A 24,863-nucleotide genomic window follows, 5' to 3' on the forward strand; every position below is an offset into this window, starting at 1 on the left:
GCCCTGCCAGCATACACCCCAGGCATCCCATCATCTGCTGGGCATGGGCGGAACTGGGGTTACACCTCCCAGCAGAGAACTCGCAGGCAGGTGCTGCCAGTGCCCAGGGCACCAGTAGAGCCAGATCCTGAGTGAGGGAGGACTGCAGGTCCTGCCGGGACCACATTCCCCCATCCCCTTGGAGATGGGCTGGGCCCGGGGGGCACAAGGCTCAAGACCCCATTAGAAACCCATTTGTCTGCAGGGGTTATCTGGGGCAACCCCTCCCCTTCCCATGATCGATGCCCCTGCCTGGCCAACAGGCTCTGGGCCACTTCTGGCCCCTGCCCACTGGATAAGGTGGCTCTGTTAATGGGCGACAGAGCAAACAGCCTGGTGCAGGCAGGTGATAGCAGCTGCCCTTTGCCTGGGCTGGGGGCAGGGACTGTTCCTCCAGCGCCAGTGGGATCTCTCTGCTTTGAGCCGTGCTGGAAACCTCATCTGTATGACCTACACATGCCTGCAGCCTGCCTGCCCTCCCCATGCCCTCCACGCTGGGCATTGCCCAGGGATGCTTCCTGCCAGACCAAGGGTGGGCTGAGCTCATCCCGCCTTGGCCAAACCCTAGAGATGGCAACATTAATGCATAACTGCCAGGGAGCACGATAAGATAGAGGGGCCCTTTATCAGGGCTGCCCAGTAGCAGGAGGGAGGGTGCTGGAGGCACCAGGCTGTCACAGCAGAAGTGAGATTGCCTGGAGATAAATGCTGATAGAAAATAGCTAATCCATGATGGATGGGCTGGGGCAGGGCAGTTGGAGAGCTCGGCTAATTGCCATGGGAGCTGGGCTGGGAAGGGGTTGGCAGGGCCTGGGAACAGGAGTGGGGAGGTGGAAGCAGAGGTAGCCTACATGTACAGGATGGAGCTGTCAGTGTGCAGGATGTGGAACACACCTTGCCGCACGGGTGTGCAGTATCCCTGGGCTGTCCCCATGGCACTGCCAGCATTGGTGCTGCCCTGCTTTTGCTACAGACCAGTTCTCAGCCCACATTGTCTTCAGCCTGGAGCACCCACAGTCCCTGCCAGGATGGTGCTGGAGATGCTGAGCACCCCGTGCTGGCTGGCACCCTACCATAAGGGCACTGGTGGGGCCGGGGGCAGCAAGGAGAGGGAGGGGCTCTCTGCCAGCTGGCCTGGTACCCTCATCTGTCACTATGCCTTCATTAGAGCCACTGAGTCACCTCCTGGCAGTGGGACCATGCTGTGGGGAGCAGTGCTGGGCCCAGGAGAGGGATGTCGGGCCCCTGCTCCTGCCATGCCAGATGTCCTGGCAGCCTTGTCCCTGTGCTGAGATCCTGCCTCTGATCTGCAGGGTTTTTGCTGCACTCCATTGCTTCCTTAACCCTTCCCCACCTAGACTGTCACAGTTGGGGGTGGGGTGGGTTGGCGACAGCCAGGGGAGGCAGATCTGGGCTGTACCTCGGAGAAACGAATGGTCCCAGGGCAGCTGGAGTTGGCACCCTCCCCTGTCTCCAATCTGTGCAGGCTACTCTGGTGCCTGCATCCTTGTCCTGCGCCCGCGCAGCTGGCTGGGGGCTGACATGTGTGCCTGTCACTCTGGGGAGCTGGCAGTGCCACCATCTTTGTCACCTGTCACAGCAGTGAGAGCGGAAGTGGGGCCATGGGGGCTGCCCTTTCCACTGTGGGGACTGCGGAGACAACCATCCAGGGTGGCATGGTAAGAGAACATCCCCTGCAGGTGTCTCCTCACCACTCTGGGCCCTCCCAGGGCACCTGTGCCCAGGAGTAGCACAGAGCGAATTTGAGCCAGGGGAGCAGGAGGCTTGTGGAAAATGAGGTCCCGGTCACTTCTTCCTGTCTTCTCCCATTGCGTCCCCAATCCATCTCCTATGACAGCTTTGGGTCATCCCCTAGCCCTGGGTGGGCTCCTTCCCATCCTCACACCTGCCCTGGGTGTTTGTCCTGTTCCAGCCCCATCCCATCCTGGGACTCCTGGCTTTTGGACTGCATCAGCGCTGGTAGTGAGGACCCGCGGAAGGGAACAGCACATGGTGACTGGCCTTACAGGGCTGAGAGTCCCAGGGTGCCTGGCAGCTCCTGGGAGAGAGCACCCCAGCACAAGGGACAATGTGGGGCTGGCAGCATGGCTCTGCATGGGTTGCACTGCTTAGGGTGGGCTGAGGGATGCTGGGGCATGCCTGATGGCACCCCCGGGGTCAGCATGGCCCCAGGGATGCTGGACTGGCAGGGTGGGCAGAAGGCAAGGGCAGAGGTGGCCATGCTTTTGCCCTACGCCCACACATGGTCCCACTCTCCTGCAGCCCCAGGAATGCAGCTGGCAGTACTCCCGGTCCAGCTGCAGGGCCGAGCCTGCCCTGGCACCCTCCCAGCCCATCTGCAGCTCCTGGCCTTGCCCAGCTCCCGCCAGCCTGCACACAGACTCCCTGTTCACTGCTGGTCCCTGGCCCTGGCCCCCAGCCCCCCTCTGTGGGGCAGGGATGGGGGCATGTCCTGCATGTCGATGCCTCTGGGGAAGAGTCCCTTTGCCTCACAACACAGCACTGTGCATGGGGACATGGGGACCCTCACTTTGGTGCTGCTACCACCCTGCACTGCTGGGGAGCTAGGGAACGCCACCAGTGTCTGCTCCCAGCACAGCCCTATCCATGGCATGGGGACAATCCCTGCACAGCTCTCACTCCCTGCAGCCACTTTTGCCAAAGCTGGACCTTGGCACCTCCTTCTGAATCCTCATCCCCCTCCACCTGCTTGCCCCTTTGCAGAAGGGTGCTGCATCCCCACCCTGTGCAGTCCTGCGGCATGTGCTGGTGGGCTGACCCCACTCTTTGGAGGGGCTCCCAGTGCAACAGGGTCCCGTCCATTGCGATGGACACAGCCAGACCTGTCGGTGCTGCAGGCACCACGGAGGGGAGCTCATCCTCAGGGTGCCCAGGCTGTACGACAGGTGGCCCTGGTTTGCAGCACTCTCCTCATCCTTTGCAAAGGCGCAAACTGGAGCACTTAAAACTGTTTCCCAGCAGCTCCCAGTGTGGGGGATGTCCTCCCCCCCCATGCTGGTGTACACACCTGGCGTCTCTCAGGAAAGGTTATCAGCTAATCACCCTGCCTCGCTGTCTCTTCATGCCTCCCAAATGTCACTGTTGTCCTCACTGGGGTGGTGAGCTCATGCTCCCCTTCCATTATTGAAAGCCCCCCCAGCACCGTGTGAAGCAGCTGCCAGAGCCTGGCCCTGCCATGCCTCCTTTGAAGTGGAGCCAGAGCCACTGACAGCCCTGATGGGCTGGGGAGGGGGCTTGGCAAGCAGTGGGTGCAGGATGGGGCCCTAGATGTTGGTCCTGGGCTGGGGGCAGGGCTTCAGCCGCTGTGCCAGGTCTACTAGGAGGACTGGGGTGCAGGGATGAGGCGCAGGACCAAGCACCTGGGGACATGCTGGGAATACCCCCAGTCCTGGCAGGGGAGCCAAAGGCATGGGCTTGACCAGGGGCATTGCTGAGGCATGGCTGCCGCGGTGTGATGGGCACGCTGGCTGCATGGGTCTGTCTGTAAGGCTCCAAGCATGCCCCATGCATGTCTCTTGGGGCCAGGGGTGGGGCTCTGGGTGGTCAGCCAGAGCCAGGGGCAAGGGGAGGTCTGTGGGGTCTGTCTGAAGGACAGGTCAGAGCCCCCTCACTTCAGACGCAGAGGAGGACCCAGGCAGGGGAGTAAAGGCAGCTCTGACAGCAGCCATGTGCGCGGTGCCTGCCCCTGCTGCCAGACAGTCTAAAAATAGCCCCTTGGGGCTCAGCAGATGGAGCAGAAGGGCCAGAGCCCTGTTGCTGCAGGCACCTTGCCAGCCTCTTGCACAGTGCTGGAGCGTAGGGGGGCCATCAGGACCATGCAGCACTTTGGGGTGTCCCAAATACCCACTACCTCTGCTGCTACTGCCTAGGATTCCATCAGCTATGCCAGCCTGCCTCCATCTCTGCCCTGCCTTGCTCAGAACTGTGGAATCTCAAGGCATAGTGTGGCACGGCATGGCATGGCACAGCCTGTTACCTCTGCATGGGAGCAGCAGGGTCTGTCCCTGCTCCAGTTAGAACTGGAAAGTCCGTGATGTTACATCCTGCATGGGAGGGGTTAGCAGGCCCCAGTGGACACCGGAGGTGTTGGGGGTTGCAGGCACCACAAGCAGGGCCAGGGTCTCTATGAGGATGGGGAGCACTGTGGGACAGGTCCAGGCTGTCCATGTCCTGCCTGCCACTGGGCAAGGCTTGCTCCCAAGTAGTATGGCTGGCAGAAGGTGGATCCCCATGATGGGGTGAAGATGTCCGACCAAAAGACACTCCTTGACAGGTGTCCTGGTCCTGCAGGCAGCAGGTCCACAGCTTGTGAGGCAGCTAGAGCCCAGAATCAAGAGTCCAGAGCCTGGGCCGTGTTAGTGCAGCCACAGAAGGGATATCCCTGGTGCAGCACCACAGGATGCAGGCAGGTGGGCAGAGCCTGGCGTGGCAGGGACAGCTGGGCCCCTCCAGCCCCTTGCTGCAGCGTGGGAGAGCAATCTTCATCTCCTGGCAGGCGCAGCATTGCCATGGCAACTGGCAGGGCATTGCCAGGCAGGCAGGCGAGCCCTGATGTGGTGGCACCATACAGCACAGGAAGGAGCCGAGATGCAGTGCCTGGGTTTGGAAGCATCCAGGGACGCACTTGGGTGTATGGATGAGTGCATGGAGGTACAGGAGGGGTGCAGGCAGGTGTGGGCATCTGAGTGCATTCATGAATGCCTGCGTCTGCATGCATGCATCTGTGTACATGGGAGAGTGTACACCCTCCACGAGGGTGTTCTTGGACTCCGTGGCACTGCCTGGGCAGGCTGCACCCCATTTCTCTCGGGAGTGGGTTGGCAGGGCTGCTCAGAAAGTTCCCCTGAAAGCTACGGGATCTGTAGCCTTGTGTTTGTGGGGGATATAAGCCCTCTGACTCCGGTCCATGCCCGCACATGTCCTTTGGTCCCTTGGTCTTAAACCCTCCCACACTCCAGAGCACAGGAGCTGCCTGCATTTGCTCTGCCCGAGAGAGCCATGTGAAGGTGCCCCTGTTTTCTCAGCGCGCAGGCAGCCGGCCGTGCTGCGTTAGCAGCCTGAGCAGATGAGCTGGCAGGGCCCGGGTTGCTTCTGCATCGCTCAGGTGTTGAAGGAAGGGCTGGCTGGTCTCCTGCCAGAGGAGGGCCGTATGCTCGGCCACCGCATCCCTCCCGCCCCACTGCAGCCCCAGCTGCCAGCACCCCTTCTCTGCCTCTCGGGAGAGCCTCTGTTCTCCCCGCTTGGCATTTCTGCGACTCTAATTGAGCTGTCAATGGGCAGAGATAACAGGGAATTCGTTTGCTCTCCTCTTTGATGCCTGCCTGTGCAGCGATCGCAGCGGCTGCTCCAGAGCGCAGTGCCAGCTGCAAAGCCGTCGCAAACAAACACCTTCAGACGAGATCCCTTGGCACGGCAGGCTGCCAGCCGCACGGCCGACCCCACGGATCCCCACCAGGCCAGCCCCACGGCTGCCGAGCCCCCGGATCCCCCAGCAGCACCCCTGGCAGCCCGATCCCCTGGCAGCCCGTCTGCTAACGCAGCAGAGCCGGCTGCCTGCGGCACCGCACACACGGCTGCTGCCAGAGCTGCCTTTCCTGCCCTGTCTGGGTCCTCCCCGGGAGTGAGGGGGCTCTGACCTGTCCTGCAGACACACCCCACAGACGTCCCCTTGCCCCTGGCCCTGAGTGACTGCCAAGAACCCGCGGACACACGTGGGGCGCACTTGGAGCCCCGCAGGCAGCCCCACGCAGCCCGCGTGCGCATCGCACCGCGGCAGCCGAGCCTCGGCCATGCCCAGAAGATCCCTAGGCTGGAAAACAGACCTTGAGCTCACTAAGCCCAACCATAAGGTCCATCCCCTCGGCAGCCGGGGCCCTGCCAGCCCCTCTGCTCACGCTGCTAACGCAGCACGGCCGGCTGCCTGCGGCACAGGGGCGCTGACAAAACGGGGGCAGCTTGCTCTGACTCCCCTCCCCGCCCTGAGGAGCAGCAGCAAACGCAGGCAGCCCCGTGCTCTGGAGCGTGGCAGCCCGCAGTGCTGCCCGGACTCCGAGACCGACACCAGCGCCGCCTTCCCCCCGCCCCTCGCAGCCCCGGGGCTGCTGGACTCCGGTACCGCCGTCCCCAACAACGGGCCCAGGAGGGCTGCGCGCCGGTACCGGTGGGCGCCCATCGCCGCCGCCTCGGGGCGGGCCGGGCGGCTGCGCACACGGGGGCGGCCGGGCCCGCCTCCGCTGCTGCTCGGCAGCACCGCGGACAGCGCCGCTCCCCCGGCCCCGGCGGCGCCGCCCGATCCCCCTACCCCGGCACAGCCCGGCGGCACCGCCGGTTCCACCCCAGCCGGGCACCGGAGGCACCGCCAGTTCCGCCCCCAGCCCAGCTCCGGTGTCACCGCCGGTTCATCCAGCATCCCCGGCACAGCCCGGCACCGGTGGCCCCGCCGGTTCCTCCAGCATCCCCGGCACAGGCACACGCCCCGCCATGGCCACGGAGGTGGGTGGGTGAGCGGCGGGGGGCACCGGCAGAGCCTCCCCGGCTCTGCCCTCCCCTCGCACCGGGTGGGCAAGAGGGGAATGCGGAGAGGGCGCGGCGTGGGGCTGGGGTCCGCGGGGAGGCACTGGGAGGGGGGTTGGTGTAGGGCTTGGAGGGGTGCACAGTCTGTGGGGCCAGTGGGTACGTGAAGTGCCTGGAGGAGTGGGGGCTGCGGGGGAAGGGGTGCGGGGCCCTCTTGTTGGAGGGAGCAGCTGGGTCTGGGGTGCCCCAGGAGGAGGGAGGCTCTGGGCCCCTCTCACAGGTGCCGTGAGTGGGATCCGGGACGGGGGCAGAGGGTTTGTGTGGCAAACAGCAGGTGGTGGCCCCACGTCACCCAAGGGGAAGTGCAGGGAGGGGTCTGACACCTGCCTTTGGCACAACCTGGCCCCTCCATCCTCCCTAGCCCCCCACAACTGGCTCACAGAGGAGAGACTGGGGCTGGCGTGGACCCTTGTACGCCGGGGGTGCTGGGCTGAGTGTGGGCTGCCGGGGCTGCTGAACCCTTTTGAGCAGCCGCTGCACCACAGCGTTGCCGCTGCAGACCTGCTGCCTGGTCCCCTGCTCCTGCTCAGCTAGTTTCCCTCCACCTGCCTGGGAGCTGCTGGGGCGGCTGTGTGCCAAGTCGCTGCTGGGGACAGAGCTCTGTGTCCCCCCAGGCTATGGCCCACCAGGGACACACACACATGCAGCAGCCAGCGCAGGCGAGGCCGGACACCAGCAGGGAGCACACACACTCGACCACACTCTGAGCAGGCGGTTGTTGTGTCATCATCTCCTTGCCACCATCCTTCCCTCAGCCCTGGCCTCGCACCTCCTGTGCCAAGCTGTGCTCATGGCGTGACATAGCCTGTGCCAGGAGCTTTCTGCCCTGGGATGTGTCAACCTGCAGCACCCATGCCCCAATGCTGGGGGAAAGGCACTGCTCCCTGCTCCCCCTGCCCCCCAGGAGTGATGCCCCGCACCCGATGGCCACAGCTCTCTGGCCCCTGCTGCCCCCCAGGTGCACAGCCTGCAGGAGCTACGGCGCAGCGCATCCTTGGCCACCAAGGTCTTCGTGCAGCGGGATTACAGCGATGGGACCACGTGCCAGTTCCAAACAAAGTTCCCCCCTGAGCTGGAGAGCCGGGTAGGGAGCCCATCAGGCCAACAGTGTGGGGAAAGGGGTATCCTATGTCAGTGTCCTATAAGGGCTCAGGTGGGAAAGGGGTCTGGGGGTGTGGGGTGCTGTATGGCTCTGGGCCAGCCAATGCTTCTGGGTGCATGCAATCACACCCACCTTGCCCAGTGTGCAAGTGCCTGGGTGCTTCTGGGGACTAGGAAGCGCTGGTGATAGGCTCTGCAGATCTTGGCATGGGTGGACAGTGGGCAGGGCCCAGAGAGCTGAGGTATCAGCTTGGCAGAGAGGAGAGGGTTAAGTGCTCCCCATGTTGCCCCCGGATGGGGCAGTGCAGGGGGTCAGCCTCTGCCCTGACTCTTCTTGACCCCAGTTTCTGCTCTAGATCGAGCGGCAGCTCTTCGAGGAAACCGTGAAAACTCTTAACAGCTTCTATGCTGAGGCAGAGAAGATCGGGGGCAGCTCATACCTGGAGGGGTGCCTGGCCTGCACCACTGCCTATTTCATCTTCCTGTGCATGGAGACACACTATGAGAAGGTGCTGAGGTCCAGAGGAGAGTTTGGGGTTGGGCACTGCTGGTGAGGGGCACGGGGCGGGGGCACAGGGAGCAGCATGGTTGGAGGACAGAACAGAGAGCAGTGCTGGCAGCACCCGCGAGTGTCCCTTCGTGTGCTGGCAGGTCCTGAAGAAGATCTCCAAGTACATCCAGGAGCAGAACGAGAAGATCTATGCACCGCGGGGGCTGCTGCTCACCGACCCCCTGGAGCGTGGCATGAGGGTCGTATCCTCTGAGCAGTGGGGTGCTGAGGGGAGTACAAGGGTGAGAGGTGGGGTGACACTGGGGGTGGGTGCTGGGCAACTGAATTTGCGGCTGGCAGATCCTGCTAATAATCCTTAGCAGGGCACAGATTGAGATCTCCATCTACGAGGACCGGTGCAGCAGTGGCAGCTCCAGCAGCGGTAGCTCCAGCAGCAGCAGCGGTGGCGGGGGTGGCGGCGTTGGGGGCCGGTGACTGGCAGGAAGTCCCTGCAGGGACTCGTACTGCCGGGACAGTGGCCTCTCCGAGCTCCGCAGGCTGCACTACCAGAGCACCCGATTCTGAGCACAGGGCGGGTGGCAGGGGAAGGCTGGGGGCTGCCCACCTGCCTCTGCTCTGTGGCCCCCCCAGTGGCTCTGCCTCTGCTCAGACCCACTGCAGGAAGGGGCTGGGGCATCCCAGGTGCTTCCCACTGAGCCAAACTGGTGCCAAGGGGCACCCACAGCCCTCTGGGTGCCTCTGCTTGCTCCTGCCCCAAGTGAAGGATCTTGCCCCTCCACAGGCAGCCCCAGCTGGCAGCGTCCTGTGTCCCATGCCCAGGGAAGCAGTGGGACCAGCAAAGCTGTAGGCAGTGCTAAGGGGAGGGGGGCTTAGCCCCACGCTGGCAGGCACTGCCAGCCCTTGCTGGCCCCCCTCTCTGGGGCATGCCACTCTTGGTGCTGTAGGGTGGGCTCAGCCACCGTGTGCCTGCTGCCCAGGGTGCCTGGCAGAGCCCTGGTGCTGCTTCACCTGCATGATGGTGCCATGCAATTGCTGCTGCTCTGTCCCACGTGCTACCTATTGCTGCTCCCCAGCCCTGGCCAGGTGCCCTGACCCATCTGGCAGCAGTGTCCTCTCCTGCAGCATCCTTCAGCACTGCCCGCAACATTGAGCACTTGCTTCTGCTCCCTGTCCAAGCCAGTGCCATCCCCAGCAAAAACCCATAAAGCTCCCCAATCCCAAGCCCTGTGCCCAGATGTGTTTCCTGCCCTTCTGCTGCTTGCCCCAGGCTCATGCATGGCCCACTGTAACAGGCTGAGCTGTGGCATTGGTAAGCCAGGCTCCCTGCTGAGTCCCGGCAGATCCTGCCTGCACTGACTGCTGGCAGCCGCCTGCCAGTTCCACCCCATGGTCTCCCCCAAGGCATGGAGGGTGCCCAGTAGAGCTGCTCCACCAGGACCCTTCCTCTCCTGCTGCTTAGCCCTCCCCTGCCCTCACGTCCTGCGTGTATCTGCCACCAGCACCCCAATACTCAACTTGGCCTGCTGTGGAGACCCCAAGGGGCACCTGGGCCCAGCTGCAACATGTGTGGGTTCATAGGCCAGGGTCAGACGGGGGGAACAGAAAGGTCCCTGTGACATCCAGCATCCTGTGGAGATAAATCTCTGCCGGGGTGCAGGGCTAGATGGAGCCAGTGTTGCTTTTCTAGGGTCCTGGAGGGAGGAACCTGCCCCCTGGGGCTCCCTTTGGCTCAGTCATGGTCTGTGTGCCAGGTGGCCCTGGCCCTGCTGTTTCCACAAGGGGTCCCTGCCTGGACACCTTCCTCAATAAACCCCGTACTTTATCCACTGCCTCCTGTCCTGTGTCCTCCAGCATCAGAGAAGGGAGAGGGGTGAGGGTGGAGGGCACAGAGCTGGGCTGAGCATCCCAGGGTGCACAGAGGCCCCCAAGGAGGGTGAGCGTGGGGAGAAATAAGAGAGAAGGATGGGGCAGTGCATGGGGGTTCAGGAACAGCCCTGTGTGGCAGCCACCTGGCCCCAGTGACAGGAAAATCAGTGCAGGAAAGGGTTTATTCAGTTTGCACTAGGCACAAGGGGCTAAGGGTGAGCAGGGCGCACCTGGCTGTGCTGGGGCAGGCTAGCTGCGCCAGCAACGCCCACCTGTGCCCAGGGAGAAGCCGTGGTGGCAGTGGCAGTGGAAGGAGCCGTGGCTGTTGTGGCAGATGTGATCACAGGGTCTGGGATGTGCCTGGCACTCATCTATGTCTGGAAAAGAAGGCAAGAGGGTCAGAGCTGCAACAAGGTTTGGGGCTCATCTGGTGTGGGAAGACAGGGGACAGGGAGGGGATAGGGGGCAGCTCTGGGGCTGGATGAAGCTGAGACATGAAGGTATCTCCAATGCCTGCAGCCACACAACTATGGTCCTGCCACTGCTTGTTGTCAAGGCTGTCAGGTGGCAGATGTCTCCTAACCCCATCAAGTCCTGCACAACCAGTCTGTCCATCCTGCCCTGCTGTGTTTTGAGTCACAGGGACCAGGGCTGTGAGCACAACAAGGCACCCCAGGAAACAGCATCCCTGCTCCCAGGGCAGAGTGGCTGTGCCTGGCAGCAGCGGGTGGTTGGGCACCATGCCTGCAGGTACTCACCCAGGCACTGGCTGGCAGCGGGATCAAGGGGGCGGAAGCCCAGGCGGCAGTGGCAGGCATGTGCCCCAGGGGTGTTGGTGCAGAGCTGGCTGCAGTTGTGCAAGCCCTGGGCACACTCGTCGATGTCTGGCGGTGAGGAAGAGAGCAGTGTGGTTTTACATCAGGCAGAGGGAAGGCGGCACAGCCCTATTGTTGCTGCATGTGTAGGGCAGCCTACTGTATCCCAGCTCCTCCGGTGCTGCACATATGGGCATACGAGCAGGGGTGGGGAGGGACAGAGCTGTCCAGGTCCACAGTGCAGCCTCCAGCTAGCTCCTAGCCCAGGGGCAAAGAGAGCTGGGGGATGCTGTGGTTGTTCCCTAACCCTAAGATGTCTTCCTGTATAGTCCCAGGACAGGATGGGCAGAAGCAAGAGCACAACCCTGCCTCACACAGCTCAACAGGTTGGGCTAACAGATAGGATACAGTTTATTGGGGGGGATTCTCTGGGAGAGGGGCTGGAAGACTGAGCAGGGTCCAACTCCAAACAGTAGGGTCAATACGTTAAAAAACAGGCCAGGAGGGTCCTTTCCCCCGCAAGGCTTTCCTCCTGCTGAGGAGGGGGCAGGCGAAGCACACACGTCGCAGGCCAAACCAGCAGGCACATGGTACGGTATTGAGGAGACAGAGCAAGCAACCGGGCAGGGAGGTGCCGGCAAAGGGGCGCTGCCCCGGGGCTGCTTTTCCAGACATGGTGCAAGGGGTGAGCCCACCGCAGCCAGGCAGCTGGGCTCCACACCCATCCCACCATGGGCCACCCCAGTAGGGTGTAGGTGGCATTTCCAGGGCAGTTCAACATGGAGAGAGAGAGAAAAAGAGAGACAGGCAGCAGCTGGCCAGTCCTTCCACCAAGGCTGCTCTGGAGTGCTACGGGCAGGGGTTAAAGTGCATAGAGGCAAAGGCAGATTGCGAGGACTAGCGGAAGGAGGGCACCATGGAGGAGCCCAGGCCAGCTCCCGCTGGAAGGGTATCCCCCAAAAAAGGCCACTTGAGCTGCACAGAGAAAGAGACAAGAAGCAAGAGAGGAAAAGAGAGAGAAAGAAAGAAGGCAAGTCAGTGGAACTTCAACAGAAGATGCAGGATGAACAGATACGGAGCCAGGGTGCAAAGGGCAGGGTAGCTGTATGACAGGTAGCAGGATGTGGCCAGTCCTTTGTCAGGGGTGCAACAGCATCCCAAGGTGGTGCTTTGGAGCTGCAGCGCACCAGCCTGGTTAGGCTGCAGTGGCACAGGGTTAGAGCATCCCCGCCATCACTCACCCACGCAAGCTGTGCCATCCTCATTGGGCTCGAAGCCCCGGCTGCAGCGCTTGTTGCTGCGGCAGCGGTACCCGCCATAGGTGTTGATGCAGATGGGCTTGTCCCGGGGGCAGACAAAGGGGAACTTGGTACACTCATCTGTGTCTGCAAGCAGGAGCGCCTTGGTGTGAGATGGTTGGTCTGGGAGCTTTGGGCTGCTGGTTGCCGGGATGCAGACCCTCCACCTCCCCACGCATGTGCTGCTCTGGGGCCCGGGATGACTCCACCAGAGGCAGCCACACGCAAGCCATGCAAGTGCCTGGGGGGCTCACAACACAGCCACGGCCACCCTGCTGCACCTCTACCGCTTGTAGCTCTAGCACAATGTCTGCCACATGCCAGCCATGCCTCCTGCCCCTGGCACAGCACTCCCCCGTGACACCATGGTCCCCTCCAGAGCTGTGCCACTCCTGTCATTCCCAGGCCACAGGCAGACAGCCGTACCCCACATTGAGCCTCACAGCAGCCCTGCCTGCATGCCTGGCCGCCTCCCCGGCTGCCACCTCACTGTAGCAGGGTCCTGCCTTCGTGTCCCTTGCTATGCCCTTGAGGCCATGCTGCAGCATCCTCGGTGCAGGCAAAATCTGTCCCCCCAGCAGCCACTCACCTACGCAGCGTCCGTTCTCGTGCTGGGAGAATCCCTGCCCACACTGCATTTGGGGAGAAGCAGAGACCGCCGGGATAGGGAGGAATCAGCCCTGAGCAGCCACTGAGCCAGCAGAGCTCAGCCCCTCATTCCTGCCCCAAAAGTGTCCTGCCCTGTGCCCACACCCAGCTCTCACCTCCAGCAGGGCAGGCATGAGTGGGTCCTCCACATCCAGAGGGTAAGGAACCTCCAGGACGGAGTTGATCTCACTGCTGGCCACGGCTCGTGCTACTATGCGGCCATCCGGCCAGGTCACTTCCAGGCTGCTGGCTTCATCACGCCCTGCAGGAAAGCAGTCCATCAGAGGAAGAGTCTCTGGGGGCACGTGAGGGCTGAAAAGAGGCCAGGGGGATGGTACGAACGGAGGGCAAGCCCTCCCTTTGCTCCCCAAGCCATGTCCTAGGAGCCCATGCCAACATCCCACACTTAGGGATGCAGTCCGAGGGGTGCACGTGGTGAAGATGGACTGCTCTGTCAGCAGGCAGGGACACTCCCGCAGGCTTGCTGCCAGCTGTGCTGATACAGGGGAGGGTTAATGGTCAGGGAAAGCCTTGATACCTGGGCAAAGCAGCAGGCAGGGTATGGTGAAGGGGGCAGAAGCACCCCACAGCAGCGCTGCAGTGGCTGCGCACATTGCCTGCACCCCTTGGTGATGAGCATGGATGATTACTGTGCTGCAGGGCACTGAGGGAGCAGAGGTGCCTCCTGCCCAGGAAGGATGTGGGACTCAAGACTCCATCAAAGGGCTGAGGGAGGGCTGGGGGTGGAGGCAGCCTCTTTGCCCTGTGGCTCACCCAGTCCAAAGTGTGCCACGGGCTCCATCTCACAGAGGTACCCTGAGCCACCATCGATGATGCGCAGGTGGGCCCCACTGTGCCGTGTGAACAGCACCACCTTGGCTCCCCGTGCAAAGGCTCCAAAGCGTGTGCGAGGGATGATGCGCAGCCAGTTGTTGCTGGTGCCCTGTGAGGGAGCAGAGAGGCTGAGTGAGGAGAGGCAGAAGGGACGGGGACAACATGAGATTCCCCCTGCTTGACTCACCTGGGTGCCCTTGAAGATGGAGATGGGCTGTGCCATGGACTCGCCGTGGGACAGGATCAGGTCTAGCATCCCATCACCATCAAAATCTGCCACTGCACCCCCTGCAAGGACAGCATCAGGTCATGGGGCCTGGCCCCATGTCTTTAAGCACTACTCTCTGCTGCCAGTGCTGGCTCCCACAGCTGGCAGCCACGATAGCAGTGATGCAGGGTGTTAGTGAAGACAAGGTGACTCCAAGCGCAGGTATTGGGACCTGGTATGGGTGGCACCCTGCAATCAGGTGGTTTAGCTTTCTCAGCAGTGTGGGGACAGGGACAGGCTGTGGGGGGCTGTGGGACACAGAAGGCTGCTTGGCTCCTCGCCAAGCACAGAGGTTTGCTTTGAACAGTGGTTGCACAGGAAGAAGCTCCCTGAGGGTTGGGAATAACTGGAGACAGCACCCTTATCTGGGTATAGGTGGAGAGAAAGCATGGGGATTCTCCTGGGCCATGGGGGCTCCAGTGAGCTGGTGGGGAGTGGGCAGGTGACCAAGCTAGACATGCAGCATCCCCAGGCACAGAAGGTACCAAGTGGTGCTGTGGCACCCCTCCGGCATGGGCTGCTCCTGCCAGGACTCGGGGGGGACTCACCTGTGCCCCGTCCATCTGGCTCCAGTGCATCCCCTGGATTCAGCTCTTCCACTATGGGGTCTGAATGCTCTCTGCGGATGAGCCTGCTTAGCACAGACAGGGTATTAGTGCCATCCCCTGGGCCCCTGGAAATTCCCAGGAAGTGTCTGTCCCATGCTAGGTAGCCTGGCAGAGAGGTGACAGCCCTGAGGGCACCCACGGGTGATGCTGGTGGCTTTGCAGGGTGCATGGTAGACTAGACTGGCCCCTGCCTGTTGTCCCTGGCACCTCATGTCCCTGCTTTATGGAGATGTGACAGGGATGTCATGAGAGCCTTGCTCATGCAGGTCTGAACTGCGCAGCAGCAGCACCATCTCCAAACACTGCTGCATCCCTCTGGGACCAGAACCCCGCTGAGGGGCTCCTCACCATGCCACTGCCCCTACCAACCTATGAGTGCTGGCACCAGGCCGGACAACCAGCTCCCACCATCCTGCACACCAGGTGAGGAGGTACTGCACAGCGGTAATGAGGAATTGACCCCCACAATTAACAGGACTCATGAACAAGCTTCCACATGGCTGCTAATGAGCGGTGTTGGGGACCCCAGGGGCTTCTGCAAGCACGATCGCTGCAGTTGGTAATGATTCCAGGAAGGACTCAGTCACGGTGCATTTTTATTAGCTGAGCCCGAGCAGTGGCACTGCTGGAGAGGAGCCCTGTGAGCCTGGCTGTGCCGTGAGGGCTGATCAGCCTCCCTGCTACCCCCAGGCTCCTACCGGAAGAGGCGGTTGGCAGAAGAGCCACGGTAAGCGATGTTGTTGAAGAAAACCTCCAGCTCCTGGTCATTGTCGAAGTCAGCTGCGATGACAGTGCGGACAGGGGATGGCATGGAGAACTTGGGCGTGGCGATGTCCTGTGTGAGGGATGGGCACGGGATGACAAGGGCACAGAGATTAGGACACGGGGTCCTGCTTTGGTGCTTTGCATCCCCACCCCTTTGGAAACTGCAACTCAAAGCCAAATTGGGGTGAAGCCAGGTCCCCTAGCCCAGGAGGCTTGGTGGCAAAACCGGCAGTGGAGGAAGTCTCAGCCTTAGCCCTCACCCGGAATCGGACGCGCCCAGGAGCACCACTCTGCAGGTAGAGGCGGTGCGGCCCATTCCAGTTGCCATAGACGATGTCCACCCGTCCGTCACGGTTGAAGTCAGCCAGTGCCACACCACGTCCATGCTGGTAGGGGTCATCCAGTCCTGGGGAGTTGCAAGGGGACGGGGGGAACCCGGGACCCCCTCCCTGCGTCCATCTCCTCGGGACGTGCCCCACAGTCCCCAGGCGGGTCCTCCCCATGCAGGGCTGCATCCCTGCCCTGACAGATGCCCCTGTGCACCTCAACCACCCCTGGTTGTCAGCAGGACTCTGGGTCCCCAGGGCTGTCCTTCCACCCTGTGCTCAGCCCGCCCTGAGCAGGCAGGGGTAGGCAGAGCCAGCCCTGCCCCTGGGGTCCCCAATGCCCGTGTGCTCTCCCCTGTTCCCTCTACTCACCCACAGCAGCGGCCACATCCCGGTATGTCCCGTCCCCCCGGTTGTGGAAGAGGAAATTGGGGCTGTTCTCATTACCACAGAATATGTCAGAGGCGCTGTCACTCAGGATGGGTCCTACGGCCACCCCACGGCCCCCTGGGAACAGCAGCCTGGGGTGAGGGTGCAGCTGGCCACACCTGGGGTGGTTTGTGCCCCCCACCCCACTTGGTGCTGGCCCACCCAGTGCTTCCAGGACCCCTGGACTCTCCTCCTCGCCCACCTCCTTCCTTCAGTCCCTCTCATCAGGAGTTAATTGGGCTTGACAGCCGCTTGTGTCACTCCCAACTATAATCACTATCATCTCCATGGTGACAACACTCCCAATTAGTGACAATTTACTACTGGGGACATGGGGCACAGCAGCAGTCCCTGAGGTGTGGGGCAGCATGGGGCACAGGCTGGCACGCTCCCTGCTGTCCCACTCGTGTGCCCACGTCTCCATGCCCCGCTGCCAGCCCTGCGGATGCTGTGAGCTACAGCCACACGGCAGGGTCACGGTGGGCACGGGGGTCCTGGTGAGCATCGTGGCTCTGGTCCCTTCCACTCGCCGTGGGATTGCCACTAGATGGGGCAGTCAGGCAGCCTAATGCATGGCACGGGCACTGCCTGCAGCAGGGTCCCCACTCTCCGTGCCCAGTCCCCTCTGCGGGGTCGCACCAGCCCGGGTACCTGTGTACTTGCTGACACCAGCCTGGGCGGCCACATCCACCAAAACCACGACACCACGAGCGGGGTCACTGGCAGCCACGTCCATCTCAATCAGGGCATGGGGGCCCACGTCGCCGCTGGCGTAGTTGGCGATGTAGATGGAGTACCTGCCGGAGCCCTGTGGCCGGCAGCACCTCCTCAGCACCCACCCACCTAAAAGCCAGCTCCATGGGGACCATGGGATCCTCGCCATAGGGCTGGATGCTCTCATGGCTCCATGGGACCAGGCACCACATCCATGTGCTGAGCAAGTGCTCTGAAAACCCAGGGTGAAAAGCACTCTGAAAGTGAGGATGTGCCCCATTGCCTCCAGGACCTCTGCGGTCCCCAGGCTTATAATGCGAGCACGGGGCACCCTGCTCCCCCCAGCATCCCCAGCGTGCCAAGACCCCCTCATCCCCACCGCCCCTCTTGTCCTGTGCAGCAGCTGGACCCTGATTTAGCGATAATTGTTTGGAAACAAACCACTGGGAGAGGAGGAAGAAGAAAGCACAGGTGACAGGAACATAAATCACCTCGACAGGCACGTTTATCAGCTGGCAGCAACTATGTGGAGAGGTGCCCACAGCCCCACGGCTGGGGGGCTGCCAGCTCTGACAGCCATGGGCTGCTGGAGGGCACTCCCACCAAGGGAAGACGTCCTCCAGGACCCCACAGCAGAGGGCTGGAGGGGCATGGGAGGTGGGAAGGGAGCAGGGGTGGTCTCTGCTCGCCATGCCCTGCCTGCTCACCGTCCGGTCCACACAGGCCACAGAGCGCCCAGCGAAGCGGCTGGCCACCTCTCGGTTCACCTCATCACTCAGGAGGTCCTCCCAGCGCCCGTTGCGGAGCTTGAAGAGCTTGTCTGTGTAGGTGGCCAAGCCTGGGGGAAGGACAGGTCAGGAGGCTGCAGCATCCCACCTCCTACTGAGAAGGGTGCCCTGCTACAAAAAGGAAGGTGTACCCTTTTCCTGGAGCATCCCAAGCCCCTGCTCTGTTCCCTTCAAGCCCCCAGCAGCGCCACAGGGCCAGGCTGCTGCTGCAAGAGCCCCTGTGACCTGTAAAAGCTGCCGAGAGACAGGCAGAAGAATCAACTCATTAATGTAAAATGTGTCCCAATGGGGCACAGCCCTGTAGATCATCCCAGGGAAGGTAAAAAAATCGATGCGGTGCCAGGCACAGGCAGTGAGCTGCGCTCCCTGTGACAGCACCAATAGCAGTACCTGATTTAGGGACAGATGTGCCGGCAGTCACTGCCCGCCTGGGTAATTAGGAGCATCAGGAAGATAGACCCATTGTGTAGAGGTCAGGGCAGTGGGACAGGGACATGGAGTGGAGCTGGGCTGGAGCTGGTCAGCTGGGCTGACCCAGGAAGCTGTGGGGATGCCTGGTGCCAGGATGGGGCACACTAGTCGCCTCCCCAGGAAAGGCATCCCAGGAACTGGGACAGCACTGCCAGGGCGGGACCTGGCTTGGTCTAGCCGGCACAGACAAACTATGGCGCCAAGGGGCATGGCTGCTGCAGGGCACAGCTGGGATTTGCAGTGCAGTGTCCCCGTGGCAGGGCAGCCTTGGGGGTGTCAGGGAAGCTGCTGTCCTGCTTGGGGTGTCACAGGGAAGGCATTGGGCAGCTGGAAGTGCTGACTTGGCGGCTGGCTGGGCTCAGCGTCCCACCCGTGCTGCCATCAATCAATGGAGCCACTCAACTGAGAAATTAACTCCAGCCCGCACACATCCCTCAAGCGCCGAAGGTCGCAGGCAACCATGCTGGGAGCTCCCCCTGCGTCCAGGGCTCGGGGCACTGCTGCCAACAGGGCTCACCAGAGAAGGCATTGTTGGTGTTGAGGAAGTAGATCTCCTCACGACCGTCCCCGTCGATGTCGCAGGCTGTTACACCAATGGCATTGCCTTGCCGGTCCCGCAGTGCGTAGTATGGGGACCCCTGCACATCCTCTGCCACGTTCACTAGACGCCCCCGTGCCTTGTCATACTTGAGGACCAGGTTGGGGCCATTGTACCTATGTGTGCAAGCAGGGCGTGATGGCTCCCTGAGGCCTGGGGACAGGAGGAAAGCCCCTGTCCCACCCTTGGGCAGACACTGGATGTGACACCAGGCTTTCCCCATGATGGGCACAGCAAAGACTCTCGTGGTGCATGGGAGCCAGGGACCCCAGACTGCCCTCAGAACCTGAATTTGGGGCTGGGTCCTGGCTGCGACAGGGGGGGCTCAGCCTGGACCTGTTCCAGCCCATGTCAGGCATCCCCGAGGGCAATGCCTGGGCAGGGGCTGGGTTTGGGTCTGGGCAGCTAGCAGGGCAGGATGAGGCACAGGTCCCTGCTTGCAGCACTTTCCCAGGGCAGGGAAACCAGAATGCAACACAAACCCTCACCGCGTGCTGCTCCTCACAGCCTCCCCACCCATTCTTGCCCCATGCACCAGTAAACAAGTTATACAACGGGAACCGTGGATGCTTACAAAACCCCTTCCTGGCTGCCTGGCTCAGCCCTGCTGGGAGTGGTGGCTCGGGCCCCTCCAGGGCTTCCCCGGTGCTGCCCATAGTTTGTTGCCCAGGGTGATGCTCAGAGCAGTGGCGGGGCTGTATTCTGTCTGCCACCGTGGTGCTCTGGCAGCTGCAGACCCCTGGGTAGGCCTGGAGAGGGTGAGGGGTCTCCTCCAGGAGAGCACTCCTGCGTGTGTAAGCCTCCCTCAGGGGTGAGCATGGTGATGTGTGCACAGACATGCTGTGCTGGCAGCTCACAGCCATGCCAGCACACACATACAGACCCTGTGCCATGGTCCCTGCTGTCCCCAGCTGGGGTCACACCAGCTGGCAGCAGTTGCTCTGTGTCCAGCCCTGCTCGGGCACTGGCAGTGCAGCACACAGCTCCCTGCCTCCCCAGCTGCTGCCAGCCCTTCCAAGCCATCACTCCAATAAAGGGCTAAAAAAAACCCTTCAGCCAATTAACCAAATCTCTGGAGAGCACTGAGTCCTGTCAGCGGAGCTGAGCTGGCTTGGGGACACGCTGGCTCTGCACTGCAGGGTGGACCCTGACCACCGGGCAGCTGCCACTGCCCTGCAGAGGGGAGCCTGGCACAGGGATGAGGGCACTCACATGGCCTCATGCAGGTGCCCCGCTGACATCAACACCTTCTGTGGGTGCACACACACACACACACACACATACAAGTGGGTACATGCACACTTCCACCTCACCACCCTTGTGCACAACCCCACACGTCCGTGAGGATGTAAGGAGCTCTTGGCCCTGCAAGACCACCAGGTCCAACTGTCACCGAGGCACTGGGTGCACCACTCACCCTGCTACCACGATCTCAAAGTCACCATCAGCATCCAGGTCGGTGACCGCCACGCCGTAGTTGAGCTGCGTTGGGTTGCTGTCGTAGTCAGGTGGTAGGAGGTGCTGAGTGACGGCTGCAAACATGGGCTCACTGCGCTGAGAGCCCTCACTGAGGCAGACCAGGGACAGCAGGCACAGCACCAGCATCCTGGGCACCTGGGAGAGACCTGCAGCCCATCAATGCTGGGAAGAGACCCTGCTCTACGATGCCCAAGCATCCCCATCATCCTTGCATGAAAGGTGCTCTTTTTCCATCCCTTTTCACTCATCCCAGTTTGTGCCAACCTCACCGGCCCCGAGACCTCTGGGCACTGCCACAGTTCCAGTATCCCCAGGCATGGACCCTCCAGGGTGCAGCTCACCTTTGGGGATTCCCTGGGACTGGACTATACTCCAGTGAGCTGGGAGCCAGGGATGAGTAGTAACGGGACCTTGGGAGCCTGTCCCATGGGAGGGACCCAGGAGGCAGCAGGAGGGCTGCAGGGTGCTGACAAAGCCGGGCTCAGCCCCAGCTTGCCCTGCCCCAAGGGGCCACGGGCACACAAGGTCTTGCCAAGTTGCAATGCCAATCACTGCTCCCCTGGCAGGGCCAGAGGAAGCAGGCAGTCACCGGGCTGGGGACCTGATTCTAGTGTGCCTCAGCTTCCCCACCCTGCTGTCACTGTTTCTTCCAGGGCTTCTGCAGGGTGAGCTCCTCCCAGGCTGGCTGGAGAAGGTGTCTGCACAGGGATGTGGTCACGGGAAGGAGGTGCTGGGAAGAGCGGGAGACTGGGAGGAGAGGCTCAATTAACCTAGACTGCGGAGGATAGTGTCTGCCAACACTGCTAGCAAGGCTGCGGCGATTTTGGAGCTGGCTCTGACCTGGCTGTAGCATGGGTGGAGAGCAAGGCCACCCTTTATCCCAGGCCTGACAGTCACCTCCAGAAGGTAAAAGCCCAGCACAGAGCTGTGTTTCCCCAGGCTGTGGGCATGAACCCACTTGCCAGTGCTCCAGCTGAGAGCAAAAGCAGCCTACCTCGAGCTCTCAGACGGGAGGGGTGGCATAGCCACATGGAACATTGTGCCCCACCTTGGTGTCTGGGTGTCCCCACGCTGCAGCTTCCCAGGACACCAAGAACAACAGTGGAAGGGAGACAGGGGTGAATGGCCCCCCTGCCACCCCATCCCCATGCCGTGGACCCTGTCACTGAGCAAAGGACGCAGTGGCAGCTGCAAGGTGACACGCTTGCCCAGCTTGGAGAGGGAGAAGGTGCCTGATGGCTTAGATCCTGGCAGGCCCACTGGGCTGCAGGAGCAGAATGCTGCTTCCTCCCCTGGCAATGGGAATGGTCCCAACAGTCTTCAGGGGTAGGTAGGTGGGTGAGGTGGGGTAGAATTCCCCCACCACAAGCAAATATCTTTCTTGCCCACCTTGCTGGGCAGGAAGGGGCTGTCCTCCAGCTGCAGAGGAGACCTTGACCCCGATGCCCAGCATGCCCAGAGCTCTGAACCTCTTTGCATAGGCCACACTCTCCTTTCCTCTCCAATCCCATTCATTCCCTAAGCCCAGCTGCAAGGGTGGATATCTGTGTCCCCCCAGCTCTGCTTTGTGCTGCTCCCATTCCCTCTCTGGCCTGACTCACATCCAGGTGCCCAGATGCAGCCAGTCCACCCTCGGCACCATGCTCCCCACCACCCAGCCAGACTTGGAGTACACCGCCCTCTACATTGCCGTCCTGTCTGGAGTGGCAGCCCAAGGGCAGGAGGCTGGGCCTTCCCTGATGCAGGTGGCTCATGCAAGGCACATGTGATGGGGATGCATTGGGTTGCGCAGGGATGGGACAGTCTCTGGGTGTCACTCTGCAGTGCCAGGCAGTGAGGGAGCGTGAGCTTTTTCCACAGCAGCACACTGGGCTCACCAAAGAAAGCGTGGGCAAGAGCCATGTGAACACATAGGTGCAGGGCTGCCATGTGAGCCCCTGCTGATGCAGAGTGGTGCCTCTTCAGCCACAGCCAGGTGATGGGTGACTGTTGCCGGGCCGCTGGCATGGCTCTCTGCTCTGCCTTCCCTCCAGCTCCTGCTCCCTGCAGCTTGGCCCATTCCCCAGGTGCCCCCCCCCTCCCCCATCCAGCTGTGGCCAAAATCCCTCCAGGCTGGATGGAGCCTTTCCAGAAGGAAACAATGTTCCTGATTGGACACAAAAGGCTTTTCCCAGCAGATCCGGTGTTTGGTGCCATGGGGAAGGGATGCATAGCCTGGAGCCAAGCCACTTTGGGAAGGGGGAAGGAGGGGGTGTCAGGCACTGCCTGGCACATGGAAAAGGCCTTGTTTTTCTCAGCATGCTGCTGATGGCACTAAGGCCCTGGTGTGAAGCTCCATGTGAGGTGTGAAGCTCCACGTGAGGTGTGAAGCTATGGGGTCCTGCTTGTATGCACGGCAGACTTCAGCCTATCTTTTTCCAGCAGAGCCACATCTTGGCTTGTGTTTTGGCATCTGGTGGCAAGGTCACCCCCAGACCTGTGGTGACTGCAAAGTGCCTGCTCAGCATGGCTAAGCCTGGTGACATGAAGCCAAGGTGCTGGGCAGGGGTAAAGGCAGTGGGAGGATGAGAACAAGGCAGCTGGTGCCTTGGGCACCCATGTAGGGTGCAGGCAGGCAGGGCAGGGACAGGGTGCTGGCCCCATGGCAGGGAGGCTGGGAAGGGAGCCATGGGGCAGGCAGGCGGTTCTGCCCCAGACCCCTTACCATGAGAGGGGAGATGTCCCCAGAGCTCCTCATGTATCTACAAGCAAATCCCCAGCCTTTGCCCCACATCATGGGAAGGATGGGAGCTGCCAGTCTGTGTGACCATCCCATCTTGCATGCCACTATGACATTGCCACCCACCACACCATGCACCCCAGTGATGTCATGCTCCACCACTGCAGTGGCATCCCGTCCCATGGCGCAGCGACTTCCACCACCGCTATGACATTGCACGACATCATGCAGCAGGGGCCTCATCACACCCCAAAGGTACCCCAAAGCAGTGACAATATGGTGACATCACAGCACCCCTTGACATCATGCTACATATGCCCCAGTAACATCATATTCCTATTCCTACTGTTCCCAGGCTGCCACATCTATACCTGCCAGAGCAGAGGACAGGCAGGAGGTGTCCCACAAACCCAGCAGTCCCTTTCCTGCAGCAGCTGAGCTGCCCAGGGGTGCCAGCAGTGCCCCCGCCATGGCACTTTAGCCTTAAGCCGCCGGGGCCCTGCAGTGCCTCTACTCTGGCCAAAGCCTGTGAGTCCTGGTCCCACTGCCCCGGCTGCTCACTTGCTGCCCCGGGCTCAGCACTTCTCGCCCTCATGGCCCTCTGGCAGAGCCTTCTATGCCTGCGCATGTATCCCATCACAGATGCTTCTGACGGGCCCAGAGCCCCCTGCTACCGGCTGGCCGGTCCCTGTCCCTCCCACGCAGAACTCCTCAGCGCCGGACCCGGCACGCTGGGGCTCAGCCAGCGGCAGCTAATGCGGTGTGGAGATGAGCAGTCACCTTAGCCGCTAAGCTCAGCCCAAAGGGACACCAGGTCCTCGGGGGGCTCAGACCCACCAGCACGCAGCCAGCCCCTTCCCACGCAGGCAGAAGCGCAGATGGACCCCTCTCCCCGCAGCCCCCAGCCTCCCCACGGGCTCCGGCACCACCAAGCACAAGCGAACCTGGAAACAGGAGCCGTCTCTCGCTTCTCACCACCCGGACACCCCTGCCAGCGCTCCCTCAGAGCCAGCCCACCCCCCCCCACCCCGCCTCATCCCCCCGAGCCCCGTTTCCCCCAGCCCAGCATCCTCCATCCCGCTCCTCCCGCATCCGCTGCGGGGACAGGCTGCGTGCCCGCTCCCACTCCTCCCGCCACCAACTTCTCCCCGGGCCGGTGACCCGCCCCCCTCCCCGCCCCGGAGTCCCCGGGAAACTTGAGGGAGCAGCAAAGCATCCCGTACTCACGGTGCAGGGGGGCCGCCCGCCGCCCCCGCGGCTGCGGGACCGCATCCCACACCGCCCGCCCGCCCGCGCGCGCGCCGGCTGCGCTGCTCCCGGGCTTCCGACGGGGCCAGCCCTGCCGAACGGCGCTTTATGTAGGGCCGGGGCGGCGGCGGCAGCGCCAATGAGCGGGGTGAGGGGCGCCGCTGCCAATGGAGAGCGCGGAGGTGGGGCTGCGCAGCGCTGATTTACTGTCCCCACCGCCGGGGGGGGGGGGGGGGGATGCTGCGGGGGGACCCGCCGGGGAGCATCGCCGCGGGCACTGAGTCCGCGGAGGCTGGAACCCGGAGAGAGGGCTCCGGGATAAGCCTTGGGAACCGCGTGCAGGAGCTGCGGGGCTGCGGGGCGATCCCGGCTGGCAGGAGGGGAGATGAGCCCCCACGGGCACCCCTGGGTGCTGGGGGGTGGGTGGCACTGGGGACACGGTTGGGTGCGGGTCCCCACTGGCTGCCAGGGCAGCGGGAGAGATGGGGCGAGCAGAGCCAGCGATCTGCCCCGGCCTGGGCGTAGCGGGCGATTGCCCCACAGAGCAGCGCAGCTGCGGGTGCGGAACGGGAAAAGGGAGTGGAGCTGGGCAGCCCCCATAGTGCAACACCCCGAGGGCTCAGCACCCTCCCTTGTGCCATCGCCCTGTGGATCACCCACCTCTCTCTGCAGGGACTCTAAGTGTGGTTGTGACCCTGCAGCCTGTCCCAGCCGTGAGAAAGC

At 62.4% G+C, this 24,863-nt stretch overlaps 2 protein-coding genes across 5 annotated transcripts; one reads left to right on the forward strand and one right to left on the reverse strand.

The window, feature by feature from the left end:
- Window positions 1–1,653: 1,653 nt before the first annotated feature.
- Window positions 1,654–10,167, forward strand: GOLGA7B (golgin A7 family member B). Of its 2 annotated transcripts, none has more exons than XM_009561497.2 (5): window positions 1,654–1,718; window positions 7,613–7,738; window positions 8,112–8,264; window positions 8,407–8,508; window positions 8,636–10,167. In XM_009561497.2, the coding sequence occupies exons 1-5, from the start codon at window positions 1,662–1,664 to the stop codon at window positions 8,738–8,740; spliced, it is 543 nt and encodes a 180-aa protein (XP_009559792.2). In that variant the 5' UTR covers window positions 1,654–1,661; the 3' UTR covers window positions 8,741–10,167. The 2 variants fall into 2 exon arrangements, with proteins under 2 accessions (XP_009559792.2, XP_053928245.1); XM_054072270.1 differs by lacking the exon at window positions 1,654–1,718 and adding an exon at window positions 6,085–6,573.
- A 121-nt stretch (window positions 10,168–10,288) lies between these two features.
- CRTAC1 (cartilage acidic protein 1) lies at window positions 10,289–24,249 on the reverse strand. Of its 3 annotated transcripts, none has more exons than XM_054072268.1 (16): window positions 24,120–24,249; window positions 20,112–20,308; window positions 18,614–18,810; window positions 17,545–17,675; window positions 16,775–16,931; window positions 16,067–16,201; window positions 15,629–15,774; window positions 15,302–15,438; window positions 14,544–14,626; window positions 13,915–14,015; window positions 13,668–13,836; window positions 13,010–13,155; window positions 12,835–12,877; window positions 12,189–12,332; window positions 10,891–11,016; window positions 10,289–10,509 (listed from the first exon to the last, which is right to left on the reverse strand). In XM_054072268.1, the coding sequence occupies exons 1-16, from the start codon at window positions 24,162–24,164 to the stop codon at window positions 10,382–10,384; spliced, it is 2,085 nt and encodes a 694-aa protein (XP_053928243.1). In that variant the 5' UTR covers window positions 24,165–24,249; the 3' UTR covers window positions 10,289–10,381. The 3 variants fall into 3 exon arrangements, with proteins under 3 accessions (XP_053928243.1, XP_053928242.1, XP_053928244.1); XM_054072267.1 differs by having other exon boundaries at window positions 20,112–20,319; window positions 24,116–24,179; XM_054072269.1 differs by lacking the exons at window positions 10,289–10,509; window positions 10,891–11,016 and adding an exon at window positions 11,310–11,922 and having other exon boundaries at window positions 20,112–20,319; window positions 24,116–24,179.
- Window positions 24,250–24,863: the final 614 nt, after the last annotated feature.

Source organism: Cuculus canorus, chromosome 7 (assembly GCF_017976375.1).
Source record: "Cuculus canorus isolate bCucCan1 chromosome 7, bCucCan1.pri, whole genome shotgun sequence".
Taxonomy (NCBI): Eukaryota; Metazoa; Chordata; class Aves; order Cuculiformes; family Cuculidae; genus Cuculus; species Cuculus canorus.